Here is a 15,760-nt window from a genome sequence, read left to right on the forward strand (position 1 = left end):
ACTGAATCCTGAACACTCTTCAGAGGATATGCATGGCTTTCACTTCACCAAGGAGTCTTTCTTAAGCTGTGTAGTTTTCTAAGTCTACTAAAATCACTGTTTCAAACAAACCCTGACAGACTGGCGGAGTACATGATATGTATAAATGAGGGTAAAGTAAACAGCAGCATGCAGAGACCCTGTAACACTAATTGACCTTGTGCAGCATTTATGCTCAATCAGTATAATTCAGTAGAAAGTCACAGGATAGCCATGAAATCATTGTGCTAGCTCTTAACCACTGCTGATTAATGTCTTCTGCTCCCTCACTGATTAATTTTATGGGGTTTTGTTACTCTGGTGGGAATAGCACAGCCTCAAATGATGATATGCTTGTCCTCAAGGAGCAAAGAAAATCTGTAAGACATCCTTGTAAGAGTATCTTTTTGCTCACTTTAGGGGAATAATCTGTAATATTTCTTATCACAACCATTATTGAAAATAGAATGTGCTGCATCTCCATCTCACAAGCTGAGCACCACTGTGGTTGTTGGCTGCTGTGGCTCAAGGTGACATCTCTGTGGGCTGGAACTTTCCCTTCAAAGGTTACTTTGAGCAGTCCACATTCACAGAGAATACTCCTTGCAGAAGGATGTGGAACCTTAAATCTAAGTCTCAAACATGCAGGGATGAAAAAAATGTTTCTCCAGGTTACTTCTACACATCCTTCTAAGAGGCCAAAAGAGTATTGGGCAGGTGGTTGCTTCCCCTGACTGGTTGATCTGTAGAACAGTTTATCCAGCTTTGTTGGAAAATCTTGAATATGGCAAATAAACCTGCACAGTGCTCCTTAGCTTCTTTCTCCCTGAAACATATGTGGGGGATTTTTTTTCCTTTAAGCCCTGCATAAACTCCAGTTTTCTTTCACACCTCTAGCACTGTTATTCTAAATTTTTTGATGTTTAGCCTTATCTATCTGCAGTTCAGTGCCAAAGGTAAGCTGAAGCTGCTTGTAGTCCCCAGTACATTTTTCTGAAAGCGGCATGCATAAGCTAAATCCATTGATTTTGGAGGAAGTTTGCTGCTTCCATTGTAGTTTCTCCTCAGCTTTTATCTGCTCCCAGATACCTTGCAGCCCTGTCTGTGGTCAGTCATCTGGACTTCTCTTTTTTGCTGATTTAAATGTTTTTATTCTGATAAGCTGCGCACTATAAAGGTTGGCATAAATAATTTTTTTACCATTTACTAAGTACAAACAGTCTTGGTCTTGCACAAATAAAATCTGTGTGCTTGAGGAATTTACGGGTTTCATCTGAGAGTCATAGCTGCCTGTATTAACCATTGCAATATCAAGACCAGAGCAAATTCAGGGTTAATTCCCTCCTTAATTCAAGATAGTGTTGGATGTATGTAGTATCAAGAGGGGGTTCCTTTTGAGACTTCTTGGCTTAAGGGCACTGGACTACACTGGACTACCAAGTTTTGATTTGACATCCAGAAATCCTAGGTGCAGGGCAATCCCAAATAAAAGGCAGCTCTCCTGCCCACACATGCCAGATGTAAAAGAGGTGGTCCTAGGGGTTGTCACTATAGACTTTCTAGAGTCTAAACAGTTTAAAAGAGCAGGGAATTGTTTGGTGTCAGAGGCAGAAAGTAGCATCCAGAACAAGATGGTGGTAAGAGAGTTTTGGGAAGAAACATGGAGGAAGAGTTGTTTTATGCTTCTTTGTTGCTGTGTTCTCATTTATACTAGGTTCCTTGTCAAGAACCAGTGGTTCCAGTGGCAAAATGGGTCCCTTCATCTTCTGTGGTCTATGCAATGTGTATGAGTGAAATGAAACACTTTTGTCCTGTGATCAAGTAGCATTTTATGCTTACTTTGACCCAAGTGTAAATACCACAGTGGGTACAAAGAGAGACCTGGATATTGCATGGTCTGGAAGACTCTTCCCTCTTGTAAAGGGAAGGACACAGTGCAGCAAGACTTAAGGAAAAGACAAGACCCTGTGAGCAGGGAGGTGAAGGGCAATATTTTTAATACCAAATTTTCAAACGTATCCAGGAACACATTAAATTTTATAAAAATCAGTGCTTGTCAGCAGTACCTGAGAGGTAATCGTGTGCCTTGGGCTTAGGCCAGCTATGGAGAACAATTTCTGACAGCAAAATTATATTGCTTAGGTGATCAAAAAGTGTTTATGTTGAGGAGTATCATCTATTTCCATATGCTTTTCCATACAGTGATTCTTGGTGACAGATGCAGCACTGACCCTGAAACTCAAGGGGATGTAGGAATAGCATGTTCCCCAATGTCTGCCTGCTCTATATGCAGAGGTGGCTGAGGAGGAATAGAGGACTTTAGCTCTTCCCTGTAAAACTGTACCTGATGATGATGCTTGTGACTTGTTTTCATAGGCTGCCTTGCATCCTTGATCCCAGTGTCCTTGATCAGCCATCAGGCTGATGTAAATCAAGCCACACATGTGCACCTTAGCTGTAGAGAGTGTAAAATCTGAAACATTCTGATATAAATACAAACCTTTCTGACATCAGAAACAAAGAAAAGTGAAGTGCTTTGGCATTCAGTTGTTTAGAAGCTGCTTTACCCATACACACACACCCACACCACTTCCTAAACTATTTGTTTGCAAGCCACTAATTAATTTCAGTGTCACAGATTGACTACAATTTTTAAGTTTATTCCATCAGTGTGGAGCTGTAATTCTAACAAACACCATTCAATTCATATTGCATTTTTTTGAGTCCCAATAAGTCTTGAAAATACTAAATGTATCTAAATTTCATAGTCCTGCAAGATGTCATTATACTGGATTATGAAGATGGTTGCACATATCAGTGAGAAAAGTAACTTCATTTTTTTAGAGAGGTGGCGTTTTTCAAAACTGTGAAGCTGGGAAGCTACAGAGTAATGTGGACTACATGGCAAATACCTGACTTTTAAAGGTTTATTTTCATCAAATAGGTGTTTTATCACAGGAATGATTGAGATTAAATTTTGCTAGTCCCTTTAGCCTCCACTTTACTGGAAGTCTTTGTATAGTTCAGTTCATTTTCAGATTACCTTTTGCATTTGTTCATTCATTTTTGCATTTGGCCTAGTATGTTGGTGAACCAATCTACACAGGCAATCAGTTGTGAATCAGGACACCCAAAAATGGTGACTAGAAACAGCTTGTAGAAAAAATAAAGTACAAATTAAGACAGTTTTGAAGTGCACTCACATCCTGATAACACTGAAAAAAGACACATGAAATAAGGCAGCCTTCATGTAGTCCTCATTTGAATGCACTTACCAAATACAAGGCAATAAATGGCACAGCTTATGCAACTGTCCAATTTGTGCAAGTCTCTGAATGACAGAAGCACTAAAGAAGAATTGTTTCATGTGGTACAAAGATGTGGATACAAATGCTGTTAACGTAGAATTGGATAATGGTAATGATGTTTGAGCTTTCAGGGAAACACTGTCTAAGAAAGAGAACAGTGGAATAATTTAAAATTAAGCATTGAAGATTACAGCAACAATAGTTGCTCTTGGATATTAGTTGTGGTCATCCAAGAGCAAATTACATAACTATTTCATGGTGTCAGAAATATCTCATCTTCCATCTTTGCATTACAAGATTAACTGTTGTTGTTCTGTCTTCAGTTCCTACCTCTTTTGAAATTTTTCTAGGATTTTTTAAATTCTGTGTTTAATTATTCATCTAAAGAATCTCAAATATTTAGTTTTCCGTTTGCCTTTTTTGAAAGAAAAAGATCCTGATACGTAGTTATATCGTTGGAGAGAAAACATCTGACCACCTTTTGGCACCCTCAGATATTGGAATCTGAACCCTCAGCTCCATGTCTCATTGTTTAGAAAGGAACAACAAAACACACAACACAATATAGGTAGCAGATGAAATAGAAAAGAATTATTCTGGATGCTTATAAGATATTTATCTGCTATTTTGATGCAGTGAGTGTTGCAAAATAAGAGGTGGAAAACAGTGTGATGCTAGTGTCATAAGAATCAAAGTATGTGATATAGCCTAGTGCTCTCTCATCTTTTGCACTCCACGAGCTTGTATCTGAAGACTGAAAATAATTTGTACTGGAAAATCACTAGCAATTTAAAATTCTTTTTACTGCTCTGATCTGGTTCTGCTATAAATTAAAGCTGTTCAAAGCTTTCAAGATGCACATCTGACAAAAATCAGTGCAATGCTCTGGCCCTGAATTTGGAACAGGAGCAAAATTGGAGGAATTTAGAAATAATTGTGGTACAACTTGTATTCTAAAACATCATTGCTTGTCTGTTTCTTCTCACTTAATAGAGTGCAGAACAGATCAGTGCATTGTGCCGAAACTTCCAAGAAGTCCAACCAAGCAATATGGAAGGACACAAGGACAACCAGGATCCACCTCCACGACCACTGGCTCGCCACCTTTCTGATGCAGATAGACTGAGGAAAGTCATCCAAGAACTTATGGATACTGAGAAATCTTATGTCAAGGTAAAAAAAAAAAAAAAAAAGCATGGCTCACCTGTTTTTGAGGCTGACCGTGACTTGTGGATGGTCCTAACATATTTTGATCTTTATCTTTTATCTTTATACAGTCAGCCTTCCACAAGCACCATAACCTACAAAGTCTCCTTATCTAATTGTTCCTGTTGTTTCTGGCAGACTTGCTCCTGTAGCTGAGGCTGTAGGATTTGATGTAGTAGCATTAGTTATAGTCAATTTGTAGCTGTATTGGAGAGCAGTCATCTGTGGGGAGAAGATACCTGCAAACAAAAAGAATTTTTCAGGGGATGTCTCCCCAGTTTCCAAGATGAAAATAAATCTGATAGAGGAACAGAATAGTCTCCCAAAAATATGTATGTGGAAAAGAGTGCATGACTATTTTTGAACCAGGAAAGCTATAAGGCTCAACTCCAGTGGATTGTAGCATGACACAGAAGTTATTTCTCTTCTAAATAATAAGCCTGCAATTTTTCTGATGTCTGTCTCTTCATTTTATGAACTCCAAAATCATGTGACTGGATGCCAAAGGAAACATGAAAACATCGATTTCATTGACCTTCAGCAAGAAGACATCTCCTTTTCTGGATCTGAAAACATGTATTTAGATATGTCAGTACTTGCTGCAATAATGTTTGTGGGAAAGAAGAGAAAGCACTGCATCCACCAATGCACTAATACAGCCATGAGCTGGACCCTCACTTATGTCCACCTGATGCATCGCTTAGAGGAATTGCTTGAACAAAGCATGACCATGGAGGCCACTGATATAAGTGAAATTTTGCATCAGGAAAAATCCTGGCAGGTTGCAGTACTTGTTATGGCATTTTTAGGGAGCTGCTCATTATTCCTGCTACATGGAATTTCTAGTGTGTCTCCTCCCACGGTTGGAGAGCCCTGTAGTGGGCCCCAGCCCTGCTTTGGTGTGGGGTAGTAAGTCTTCCAAAAGGGCACTAATTTTTTGAAGAAGTGACTGGAAAAGCCCTTGTTCACACCTACCTGACAACATAACTGAACGCTTTAGTAACTTGTAGGGTTTTAAAATACTACATGTCCTTCTGAATATTGCTATAGATGTTTAAATAAGTGGCTATTTATACGTTTATTTAACACAGATAATTAAAACATTTGATGCCGGTCATATGTATGGACTCATTCAGAAATAATCATCTGTAACAATTCTTCCTCATGCTACACTAAAATATAACTTGTAATAATCAAGTTGTAAAGCCTTAAGGATGAAACAAAAACATTACACTGAAATCAGTTTGCCTCTAATTTAGCAGTAACTTCAGTGCTAACAACATGCTGGCTATTTTGTTACTCTAAAGGAATTGTATCTTTATTTCATTCCCCAAATTTACCCCTATCTCAGGGTTGCTGCATAAAGAACAGTTTCCAAATGGTACAGGAAAAGTGAACAAATATTCTATTTTGCAGGACTTGAGTTGCCTCTTCGAGCTGTACTTGGAGCCCCTTCAAAAAGAAACCTTCCTTACCCAGGATGAGGTGAGGGAATATCTGACAAAAGGTTCTTGTAATTCTTTTATGGGTTAAGCCCTTGGCACTTGGGTTTTTCATTGCTGAGAGCATGACAGAAAAAGCAAATGACAAAGATTTCAATAAGAATGACACCAGTCAGTGCCTTTCTCTCTGGTGTGTGCATCACTTCCTTTTCTTAAAGGATAATTGTTCTTCTGAATTAACTGCTTATAAACCCTCACTTTTTGCATGGATTTTTTATAAAACCTGTTTGAAAAGTATTAACAAAGACATTTCTAGCCTTTGCAATCTCTTTGTGTGTTACATCTTCTTAGTCCACTGTTTTCAAAAGACAACTTTTAGGTCCATGGAGTGCTGTACTTCATAACCTGATGTTTTCCACAGATGGAGTCCTTGTTTGGCAGCCTGCCAGAAATGCTGGATTTCCAGAAGGTGTTTTTGGAGACACTTGAAGATGGAATATCTTCTTCCTCAGATTTTAATACATTGGAAACACCATCTCAGTTCCGGGTAAGTGTTTAATCATTTCGTACCTTGTAGTGTGCCTGCAAATGTTTTTGAAAATCTAGCTTTAAGAAGTTTCAGTCTCTAAGATGTTTCGTAGGGTTGCTTTTATGTTTGAAGCTTTACTTTGGATTACAGAGCTCTATTCAGCAATTAAAGATAAGTGCTATTTTTCATGGTCTTCTCTTTCTCCCCATGGCAAAAGGTGCAGCACGGGAAAAGTCAGAGCAGACTTGGAGTACACAATAAACTGACAGCGTTTGTGAGGCAGAACTCCTTTGTAGAGAGTTTATTGTCACTGTGTTGAATTCTGCCCTGCCTGTGCTTCTCCCTGCTGTGCCCAGCTAACCCTCAACAGACTGGGAGCTTTTCTTGTTAAATGCCACACGAGTTTCCTGTGTTGTGAGGTCCAAGAAGTGGGCCTGCAAAGTGTAAAGGGCTGTGGCACTACCCAGTACCTGCCCTGACCGGAGGAAGTAGATTCCCTGGCGATGGAGTCACTGGCTCAGGACGGAGCACGACTGCCGGCAGGTCTCCTGAACACTTGCTGCATTTTGTGGAGCAAACATGGATTAAAAGAGGGGAGAGGGCTGCTTTCCTCCTCCCCACTACTCTTTTGTATATTTGCTTTGGGAGGCATTTCTCTAGAAACCTCTCTTTTGTGATTCAGTCCCTCCCACATCTTCCCAACCTCCCCTTTATCCAAGAACATCAGAGGTGTCCTGTAATTACCACCTGCCTGAAAAAAGGAAAACAGCTGGAAAGCAATCCTGTATTTGTTTTACTCTGTCCCTTCTGGCTTTGGCACTTTCATGCCTTGCTTCCTATGGCTCACATTTTTTCCCCAGTACAACATAGTTATATGTCTGCTGATTTTTGTTTCTGTGCTGCCTGAAATACAAAGTTAAACAGAATACCTGCTTGGGAAGAAAGGAGAAAATAGCAGGCTATGGCTAAATGGGCTGACCTCTATACTCAGCAAAATACAAAAATATCATCAAGCTACTACCAGTAGTATATTCATGTTATATATATATATGTATGTATAGAAATATAGCAGATAATCCACCATTGAGTCTGCTTGTTGTATAGCTGAATATTTATTGAGGATTCCAGTAGTGAACTAATGTTTTGAGTGTGTTGATTTCAGAAATTGCTGTTTTCCCTCGGAGGCTCCTTTCTGTATTATGCTGACCACTTCAAACTGTACAGTGGCTTCTGTGCAAACCACATCAAAGTGCAGAAAGTTCTTGAGAGAGGTAATTTATTGTCTTCATTATTGTAATTCACTTCCATGAATTCAAACTGCAGTGAACTACTGTAACAAATCTTGTCAATTTGCAGAGAATATTGGATAAAATCAAGGAATAAATATTGGTATAGAACAAGGCCTAATTAGGTGTCTTCCAACAGGAAGATCTAAGATCAGAGGTTCTGCTGAAGTATGGTATCTACCTGGGAAGAAGATTCCTTTTGTAACTTCCAGGCAGTAGCCTGGAGAGCTGTAGAAACACCTTCCCCAAGTTTGTGCTGTCTGCAGGCCCAGACTCCAGAAAAGCAGCAACAAATGGTAGAATAAACCAGGAATTACTTCTTCTGCCATTCACTGCAGTGCAGTGGAAAAACTGGAGAAATAATCTCACCTTCATAAAGTTGCTTTCTTGGCCCTTTTGAATGTTATTTGATGCAGGAAATTATTATGAAATGAATAGTGTATACTACTCTGTAATCCATCTATTGAAAATGCAAGAGTTTTGGTGCTGGGTTCAAGTTACCATTCCATGTTTTTCAATTGTTGTAGCTTTCATTACATTCACCTTCAACTGATTTTTTTTTTTTTTTTTTTTTTTTTTTTTTAATCTAGCCAAAACAGATAGTGCCTTTAAGACCTTTCTGGATGCTCGAAATCCCACAAAGCAACATTCTTCCACATTGGAGTCATATCTCATAAAGCCTGTTCAAAGAGTGTTGAAATATCCTCTGCTTTTAAAAGAGCTGGTGTCTCTGACAGACAATGAGAGTGAGGAGCATTATCATTTGACAGGTAACTTCTTTTCTTCTACAGGAATGAATTATGAGTTAAGTTTTATTTCTTGCCCTTTCTGAAGATACAGATAGGCATTGTGGTAGATAGCACAGAACTTGTCAGAACCTAGAGAGTACCCCCTCCCTGTCCTTAAAAGTAGTATTTTTTTCATTCCTTTAGTTAAAAGTCCTACTTGGTATGTCCAAGTCCCTTTGAGAAGTAGGTACGCCCAGGATTTGCCATGGCAGGTAGGACTGGGATCTTTATTCTCATGCACAGTAGTGTGGCAGGTCACAGTGTTGCTTTTTTTTTTTTTTTCAACTCACTTGAGAAACACTGACCGAGGCTCCATCTTGTGGTTATTATTTAGTTCTTGAAATATGTCAAAGTTCAAGAGCACGACAGAAGAAAATATTTGTTGTTCAAGGTCTTTCTGTGACTCTTGCTTGTGTAGAGGAGATCTTTGTCAAATGTTTGTAGTCGTCCCATGTGGAGAGACTTATCTAATAGGCATTACAGTTGATACTAGGCTCACATGCCTGGAACTTCACCGTGGCAAATTCCACTTCAGGTCTGTCAGCCCCTGGTGGATGACAATCAAGAGATGTATTTTATGGATCAATCGTCATTTTCACAAAACAGATGCAGACAAAATACATTGTCAGTAAAAACTCATGAGACTCTTACTGACTTCAAAAGGAGCTTCCAATATTGTTCCCTTCCCCAAACAAGCTGGGGGTAGGGACTTATTTGTAGGTCAGGATAGATGCCAAACTGCTAAAATGCTGTTCCATTAAGAATTGATGAGACAAAGAATCCTTGTCCAATTCTGTTCTGAAGTAATACAAAAATCAAATAGAATCTAGTGACATTCTTGTTTGGAAAATGTAATTTAAACAAAACCTGGCCACCAGCATTTCATGTGTACAGCCTGTGAGGAACCTGTACAGCCTAACACTGTATTTCTTTGTCCATTCTGGGATGAGACAAGTACAATTTGTTTTTCTTAAAGATCATTACATAACTTATTCTAGGATGAATGCAGATTGCTCCGGAGGTCCTAGTGGCCCTAAATCTACAAGATGCAAAATTTAACCATGGTAACAAGACACTGTTATAAATATTGATAACTTTGGAGGCTTGTTACTAGAACGCTTACTGCAGCCTTTTCAGCCACTTCAGAAGCCACATGAGCATTTTTCACTTACTCTGACCAGGAAGCCGTTCTTCTACTGTTGCAATGAGAAAGTACTGATAGAGGGCTAGAATTTGGTTCACTTGGGAAGGCAAAATCATTTTATGTGCCTCAAGGGGAATTCAATTTAAAATTGCCATATTTAGAAAATACAAAAATCATTACATAGCTGTATATGACATTTTTAAACCTTACAGAAGCACTGAAGGCAATGGAAAAAGTAGCAAGTCACATAAATGAGATGCAGAAGATATATGAAGATTATGGCACTGTATTTGACCAACTGGTTGCAGATCAAAGTGGAACAGAGAAAGAGGTAAGAGAAGAAACAACATGTTGCATTGAATCTTGAAGCATTATCCAGCTTCCTGTTGGGGCTTCATCTCTTACTGAGGTAATTTTTGGAACTTACCTGTGCTGGGCTTGTTCCATTCTCCTTTAATATTTTGACTTCTGTTTTTTATCTGCCTGTCAGATTTCTTTCTGTCAGTAATTCTTTCTGTCAGTAGGTTATGGTAAAGTTTTCAGACAGCTGCCAGAGCCACATTCTGCACTGACAGGAATTGCAAGCGGGAGTAGATATAGTTCTCAGTAGGAAAAAAAAACAACCCTTTTGTCAAAATGTTGGAGAGATTATCCATGCCCCAAGGCATTCAGATTTTTTACCATTGAGTTCTTAAGTTCTTAACATATTTTTTCACCCGTATGAATGAAAATGGCAATTTGAGGGATTTCACATTAAGGTCTGTTATTTTCATTCTCTACACTTCCAGTGCTGAGGCATCCATGGGCATTTGTCAGAGCAAAACCCATTAGTTATACAGACTGTGTGCAGTCATCTCCCAGAACTGGGGCAGCAAGGCCTCAACTTTAGCCATTTACATCAAAAAATTACTAAGCAGATCAAATCTGTAAAGTTGGATATCAGATATGAGAGATGTCATCTCAGTTGTTTCATTTCCTGCTAGTGAAAGTCAAATTGTCCCTGTTGACTACCTGGTTTCTCATCATTTATGGGGAAACAAAATGTGACAGCCTGTGATATTCTTCAGCATTATGTTGTGTTCCACAGAACAAAGGAGCCTCAGAGTACAAGACCTCCATTAATTCTGCCATTGGTAGCATCATTAACACTAATTAATCTACAGAAATTAAAGATACTTACAGCTAATAAATCAAGTGATTCATAACTGGCTATATGGAGGTGTAAGATTATCAGATCAGCTTAGTATTCTTCTAAGTTATTAATAGTAAGAACTTCTACCCAGCTTCCATAACTTAGGGACTACTACTTTGTATATTTGTAACCTGTTTTAAAAAAAGGGGTTACTCACACTTTTCCTGCTGTAGTGAAGATCTCTTTCTATACATAGAATAAATAGAGAAAACAGAGATCCTTAAAGTTATCGATGTGTACTAAAATGCAGCACTGATGTACATATTTATACTGTTTATTTATGTTATCTACTGTTATAATTTAATACAGGTGACAGAGCTTTCAATGGGAGAACTTCTGATGCACTCTACAGTTACCTGGCTAAATCCTTTCCCGTCGCTGGGCAAAGCAAGGAAAGACCTTGAACTCACAGTGTTTGGTAAGTGTCTTCCTTAGGGACTCTGCCCTTTCAAATCTGAAGATTGCCTCATTAGATCTTCTCACAGGATAAAAGCCCCAAACTCCATTCCCTGTAGTCATGTGATATCTAGGGTGGACTTATATGTGAGAAAATATATTGTTGTACTTTCCTAACATGAAAAAAGTTTCTATTTATTTGCTTGCTGGTACTGTTTGCTCTGTGAGCCACCCTCAGCTGCTGTCTTGCCTATATTTAAACTATGGAAGATTTTCAAGAGGCAATATTAGAGTCTTTAGAACAATCTGTTAAATAAGATTAAACAGGAGGCTTGTGGGAAAATCATGATTTATTCTACTCTTCTGAATTCAGACTGCCTTCTGCTATACAGCTACTGCACTGAAATCCTCATCCAGATTATTTCAACCTGAAACTTGATGTGGAAATGTGAGCATACAAACAAGAGTCCATTTCTTTAAAAAAAAATTATTTTAATATTTCAGTGGATAAACACCTTCGGAAGAGCTCCAGGTTGATGAGAGACAGGTTTCTCTTTCTCAGGGCACTCCTTCCCTGGGAAGCATGGTTAGGGGAGGGGATGCTTCAAACAGAAGAACAAACTGTTGAACTGCAGGAAGAACACTGTCTCCTGCACAGCACTCTCCTACTATAGGCCCTTTGCTCTGCTTGAAAATGTCCAGTGTCTACAGAAAGAATTTTTTTTATGTCTAACCTATATCTTCTGTATTTATGTGAAGACTTACAGGAGATAGGTGGTTGCTGGTAGTTTCAGAAAAAATGTACGGAATGGCTTCATCCTAAATGTTCACAACAAAATCTGAGGGAAAAATACTGCCATTGCATAAAAGTGCAGAATGAAAATCGCAGTTGTCATCTCAGCATAGGGCAAATGCTTTTCAATGTTTGCTTATCTCATCCTTCACCTTCCCATGACTATAATAATCAGCTTCTCCAAGATAGTATTTTCACTACTGTAATATTGTAATGTTATGCCTATAATTAACAGTTTTCCTTTTCTTTTCTTTTTTCAGTTTTTAAGAGGGCTGTAATACTAGTGTATAAGGAGAACTACAAACTGAAAAAGAAAATGGTAAGTCTGGTGTCACTGGAGCTGGTGGATTTTTATGATATTACTGCAATATACGATGGACCACATGAGTCCATGAGTTATGAGTTATAACATGAGTTAAAGGGGGAGTGACTGAGGTGAAACACCACTTTCCTATGCAAGGCTTGAATTCTGACTATCCTGCTAAAACAAGTGCGCAGTATCTGTGTAGCAATAAATATTTTTTTTTATTTAGTAAGCAGTATCATCCTCTGTGTGAGCCCCATGTTACTTTTATCAAGTGGAAAATGAAACACTGCTATGCAGAAATCACTAATTCTTCCAGATAGCATTTATGATGGCCTACCTCACTACAGGGTGTAGGTGAAAGACCTTTTTTTTAGAGACCCTTGATCACCCTGGAAGGAAAGGAAAAGGAGCATTATAGGGATAACATTCTCTGCACCTACTTTCAGACCTGAAATGTGGAAGTCAGGTAGCAAATTGTATGGTCTGAGTACCAGTGGTGATATCCTGCACCATGCTCATTGTAACAGATGGAGGAGCTCTAAAAGTAGCAGCAGCAGCTACATGATTAATGTGTTCTGCTAATCAACAGTCTGCATGTTCTTTCACAGAAAACTTCTTCCCTGGTAGTACTTACAGGCAAAGTATTATTTTTATCTGTTAAAATCAAATGGTTTTTAAAAGTTGAAGCAATTACCAATTCCAAAGGTTGTATCTATCGCCATTTCAAGTGCTTTCACGAGTTCATTTTAAGGTAGTGAAGGAAAAGTTTAATCCATTTAGTTTTTCTTCAAAAGCAGGTCTTTTACAAGTAGCACAGAACGCCACCACTTTTTCTACTTCTTAGAAATATCCTTGTTTTCTTTTTCCAGCCTACTAATGTTCGTGCTGCACATAATTATGGTGACTTGGATCCATTTAAATTTCGTTGGCTGATTCCTTTATCTGCTCTTCAAGTTCGACTGGGGAACACAGCAGGTAACTCTCTTGCAGTAAATCCTTTAGGACTGAATGCTTTTCTGGGATTCTGTAATACTGCTTCTTCCAGATGTTTCTGTGCCTCTGGAAACAAGCAGGTGTAGAGAAAACACATCTATCCACTGTTATCTCTGCACTCAAGGGGTACAGGCTTGATACACTTACAGACTTTATTCATTTGGTATGTTGACTTCTTCAGTGCACTAAGGGAGATGTAACATGATGTGAAGGAATGGCAGAATGGAAATTGCCAGTAAAAGGCAGGAGTTTTACCATAGTTGACATCCTGGTGACATGCTGGTGCTGTGTGTGTGCTTATCCCCATGTTTTTCCAAACAGGAGCGGTGACTGTAATTTGTGGTAGTAAAGGGCTGTGGGTTTATTTTCAAGGTGATCCTTATAGTCCTATCCACTTCTGTATGTTCTGTAAAGTGTCACAAGGTCTTTAGAGCACACCTGGGTGAAGGCCTGTTAAGGCTGGAAAACATGGAGAAGTAGCAAGGATGGCAGAAAGCAACTCTCCAACAGAAGTTATCAAAGGCAGTGCTAGGCTGCCACAACAGGAGAGCCTGGGGACTTTCTCTTGAGTTCCATCTTGGGTGAGATCTTCTGTAGCTCCACAGGTGGCTGCGTTACCACTGCCTTCAGGAGAGTGCAGGAGCTCTAACCTGGTCTTTCTAATGCCAAAGCTTGTGTGGAGTGTATGCAAAAGTAACACTTTCTTCCATGCACAGGAACAGAAAACAGCTGTATCTGGGAACTGATTCACACCAAGTCAGAACTGGAAGGCAGGCCAGAAACAATTTTTCAGTTGTGCAGCAGGTGAGCTTTACATGGAGGTTGTATTTTACAAATCACATTCACGGAATTTTTAAAAATTGAGGTATTTTCCCCCTTTGCACTCGAAGTGGGACTCATTATTTGAAGGCAGGCACTCTATCTTAACTGCCTTTAACTGCATAAAGTATAACAAATTCAAATGGGTGATTAGTGAATTAGCTGCTGCGATCCAATGCCAGAAATCTACAGCTATAGGAACACAAGCTCCAGTATGGTATGGGCAAAGTAACTCATTTCATCAGCCTCTCAGCTGATTAACAGAAATTACCTTCTCTTAAAGACCAGTTAAGGTGGTGATTCCCTCATACAGAATTTACCTTTCAAGTCATTTTCTATGAGGAAGTAACCAAGATTGCAAAACACAAGGTGTATAAAATGCCTAACACTTTTAAGATGTCCCTGCCCATGGCAGTATGGTTGGAACTAGATGATCTTTAATGTCCCTTCCAACCCAGAACATTCTATGATCTTATGACAGCTGTAAACCCACTACTAAAGCAAGCTTTTGAAAAAAAAAAAACCACTGCGCTAAAGCCCAGCAGCAGAAAGGAAGTGTGAACATTTTTACCCTAGTGTCTAACTTTGGAGAGGAAAATTAAGTTCTGTGTTTTCTTAAACTTGCAGTGATTCTGAGAACAAGACTAACATTGTGAAGGTCATCCGTTCTATTCTGCGGGAGAATTTCAGACGTCACATAAAATGTGAGCTACCACTGGAGAAAAAATGTAAAGATCGCATTGTCCCACTCAAGAATCGTGTACCTGCAACAGCCAAACTGGGTAAGAAACACCTTCTCAAGTGAAAACTAAAGTGTCCACACTCCAGTGCTGCTAGGGCGCTCACAATTATTACCATGACCATAGTGTGTCATGTGTCAGACCCACAAATCCCATTTCTTTTTTTCTGGACTGGAGCAGGAGCAAGTTTCTCTACCATGCAGTGTGTGACAAGGGCTGGAGGAGAGAAGCAGACTTGCTATCCCCCCGCCTCACACTGCAGTGTGTCATTAGCTTTCTTCACAGAAGACTTAATAAGGCCAAATTAATTTTACTAGGAGGGAACAGACACCCTTTGGCATACAATTATTAGTGTTCTTTCCTCTGGGTTCCCTTTAGTAATGCAGCCCTAATAACATTTATAGCTGAAACAACAGGCAAAAGGCAGGGGTCTTGCTTCTTTCAGTGCTCTAAATCTCCATTCCAGCTGATGCTGTAATTAAGCACAGGCTTCAGACATTTTAGTTAAATAAGCATCTACTAGTATTTTAAGTTCTCTATCAGATCAGTCCTCTGTAAAATCCCCTTATCATCAGAGGATCTGAAAGAGTTCAACCCCTGCCTACATCTGGGCCCTTCAGTGCTTGAGGTGCCCAAGACAGTCTTTCTTTCTGCACAAGTGTGTAATTTATGACTACACTTTTTTGGAGGATTTTATATGTATTACACATGAAGGCAAGCCCTAGGATAGGTGTAATGAAAACTGTGACATGGGAGCACACTGTTGGTTTCACAGTGCTGACACATCTGACTTGGAATG

General features: G+C 39.2%; 1 protein-coding gene across 10 annotated transcripts in view; it reads left to right on the plus strand.

Moving 5' to 3' along the window:
* The window catches only part of TIAM2 (TIAM Rac1 associated GEF 2), a 191,849-nt gene that overhangs the window by 174,748 nt on the left and 1,341 nt on the right, over nt 1-15,760 (plus strand). For all 10 annotated transcript variants that reach the window (XM_063390157.1, XM_063390154.1, XM_063390155.1 and 7 more), the window contains 11 exons: nt 4,320-4,499; nt 5,949-6,017; nt 6,396-6,521; nt 7,666-7,774; nt 8,380-8,559; nt 9,934-10,052; nt 11,223-11,331; nt 12,363-12,421; nt 13,279-13,384; nt 14,119-14,206; nt 14,849-15,003. In XM_063390157.1, the coding sequence (XP_063246227.1) occupies nt 4,320-4,499; nt 5,949-6,017; nt 6,396-6,521; nt 7,666-7,774; nt 8,380-8,559; nt 9,934-10,052; nt 11,223-11,331; nt 12,363-12,421; nt 13,279-13,384; nt 14,119-14,206; nt 14,849-15,003 (1,300 nt within the window). The remainder of the gene's footprint in view (nt 1-4,319; nt 4,500-5,948; nt 6,018-6,395; nt 6,522-7,665; nt 7,775-8,379; nt 8,560-9,933; nt 10,053-11,222; nt 11,332-12,362; nt 12,422-13,278; nt 13,385-14,118; nt 14,207-14,848; nt 15,004-15,760) is intronic.

This window comes from Prinia subflava, chromosome 2 (genome assembly GCF_021018805.1).
Source record: "Prinia subflava isolate CZ2003 ecotype Zambia chromosome 2, Cam_Psub_1.2, whole genome shotgun sequence".
NCBI lineage: Eukaryota > Metazoa > Chordata > Aves > Passeriformes > Cisticolidae > Prinia > Prinia subflava.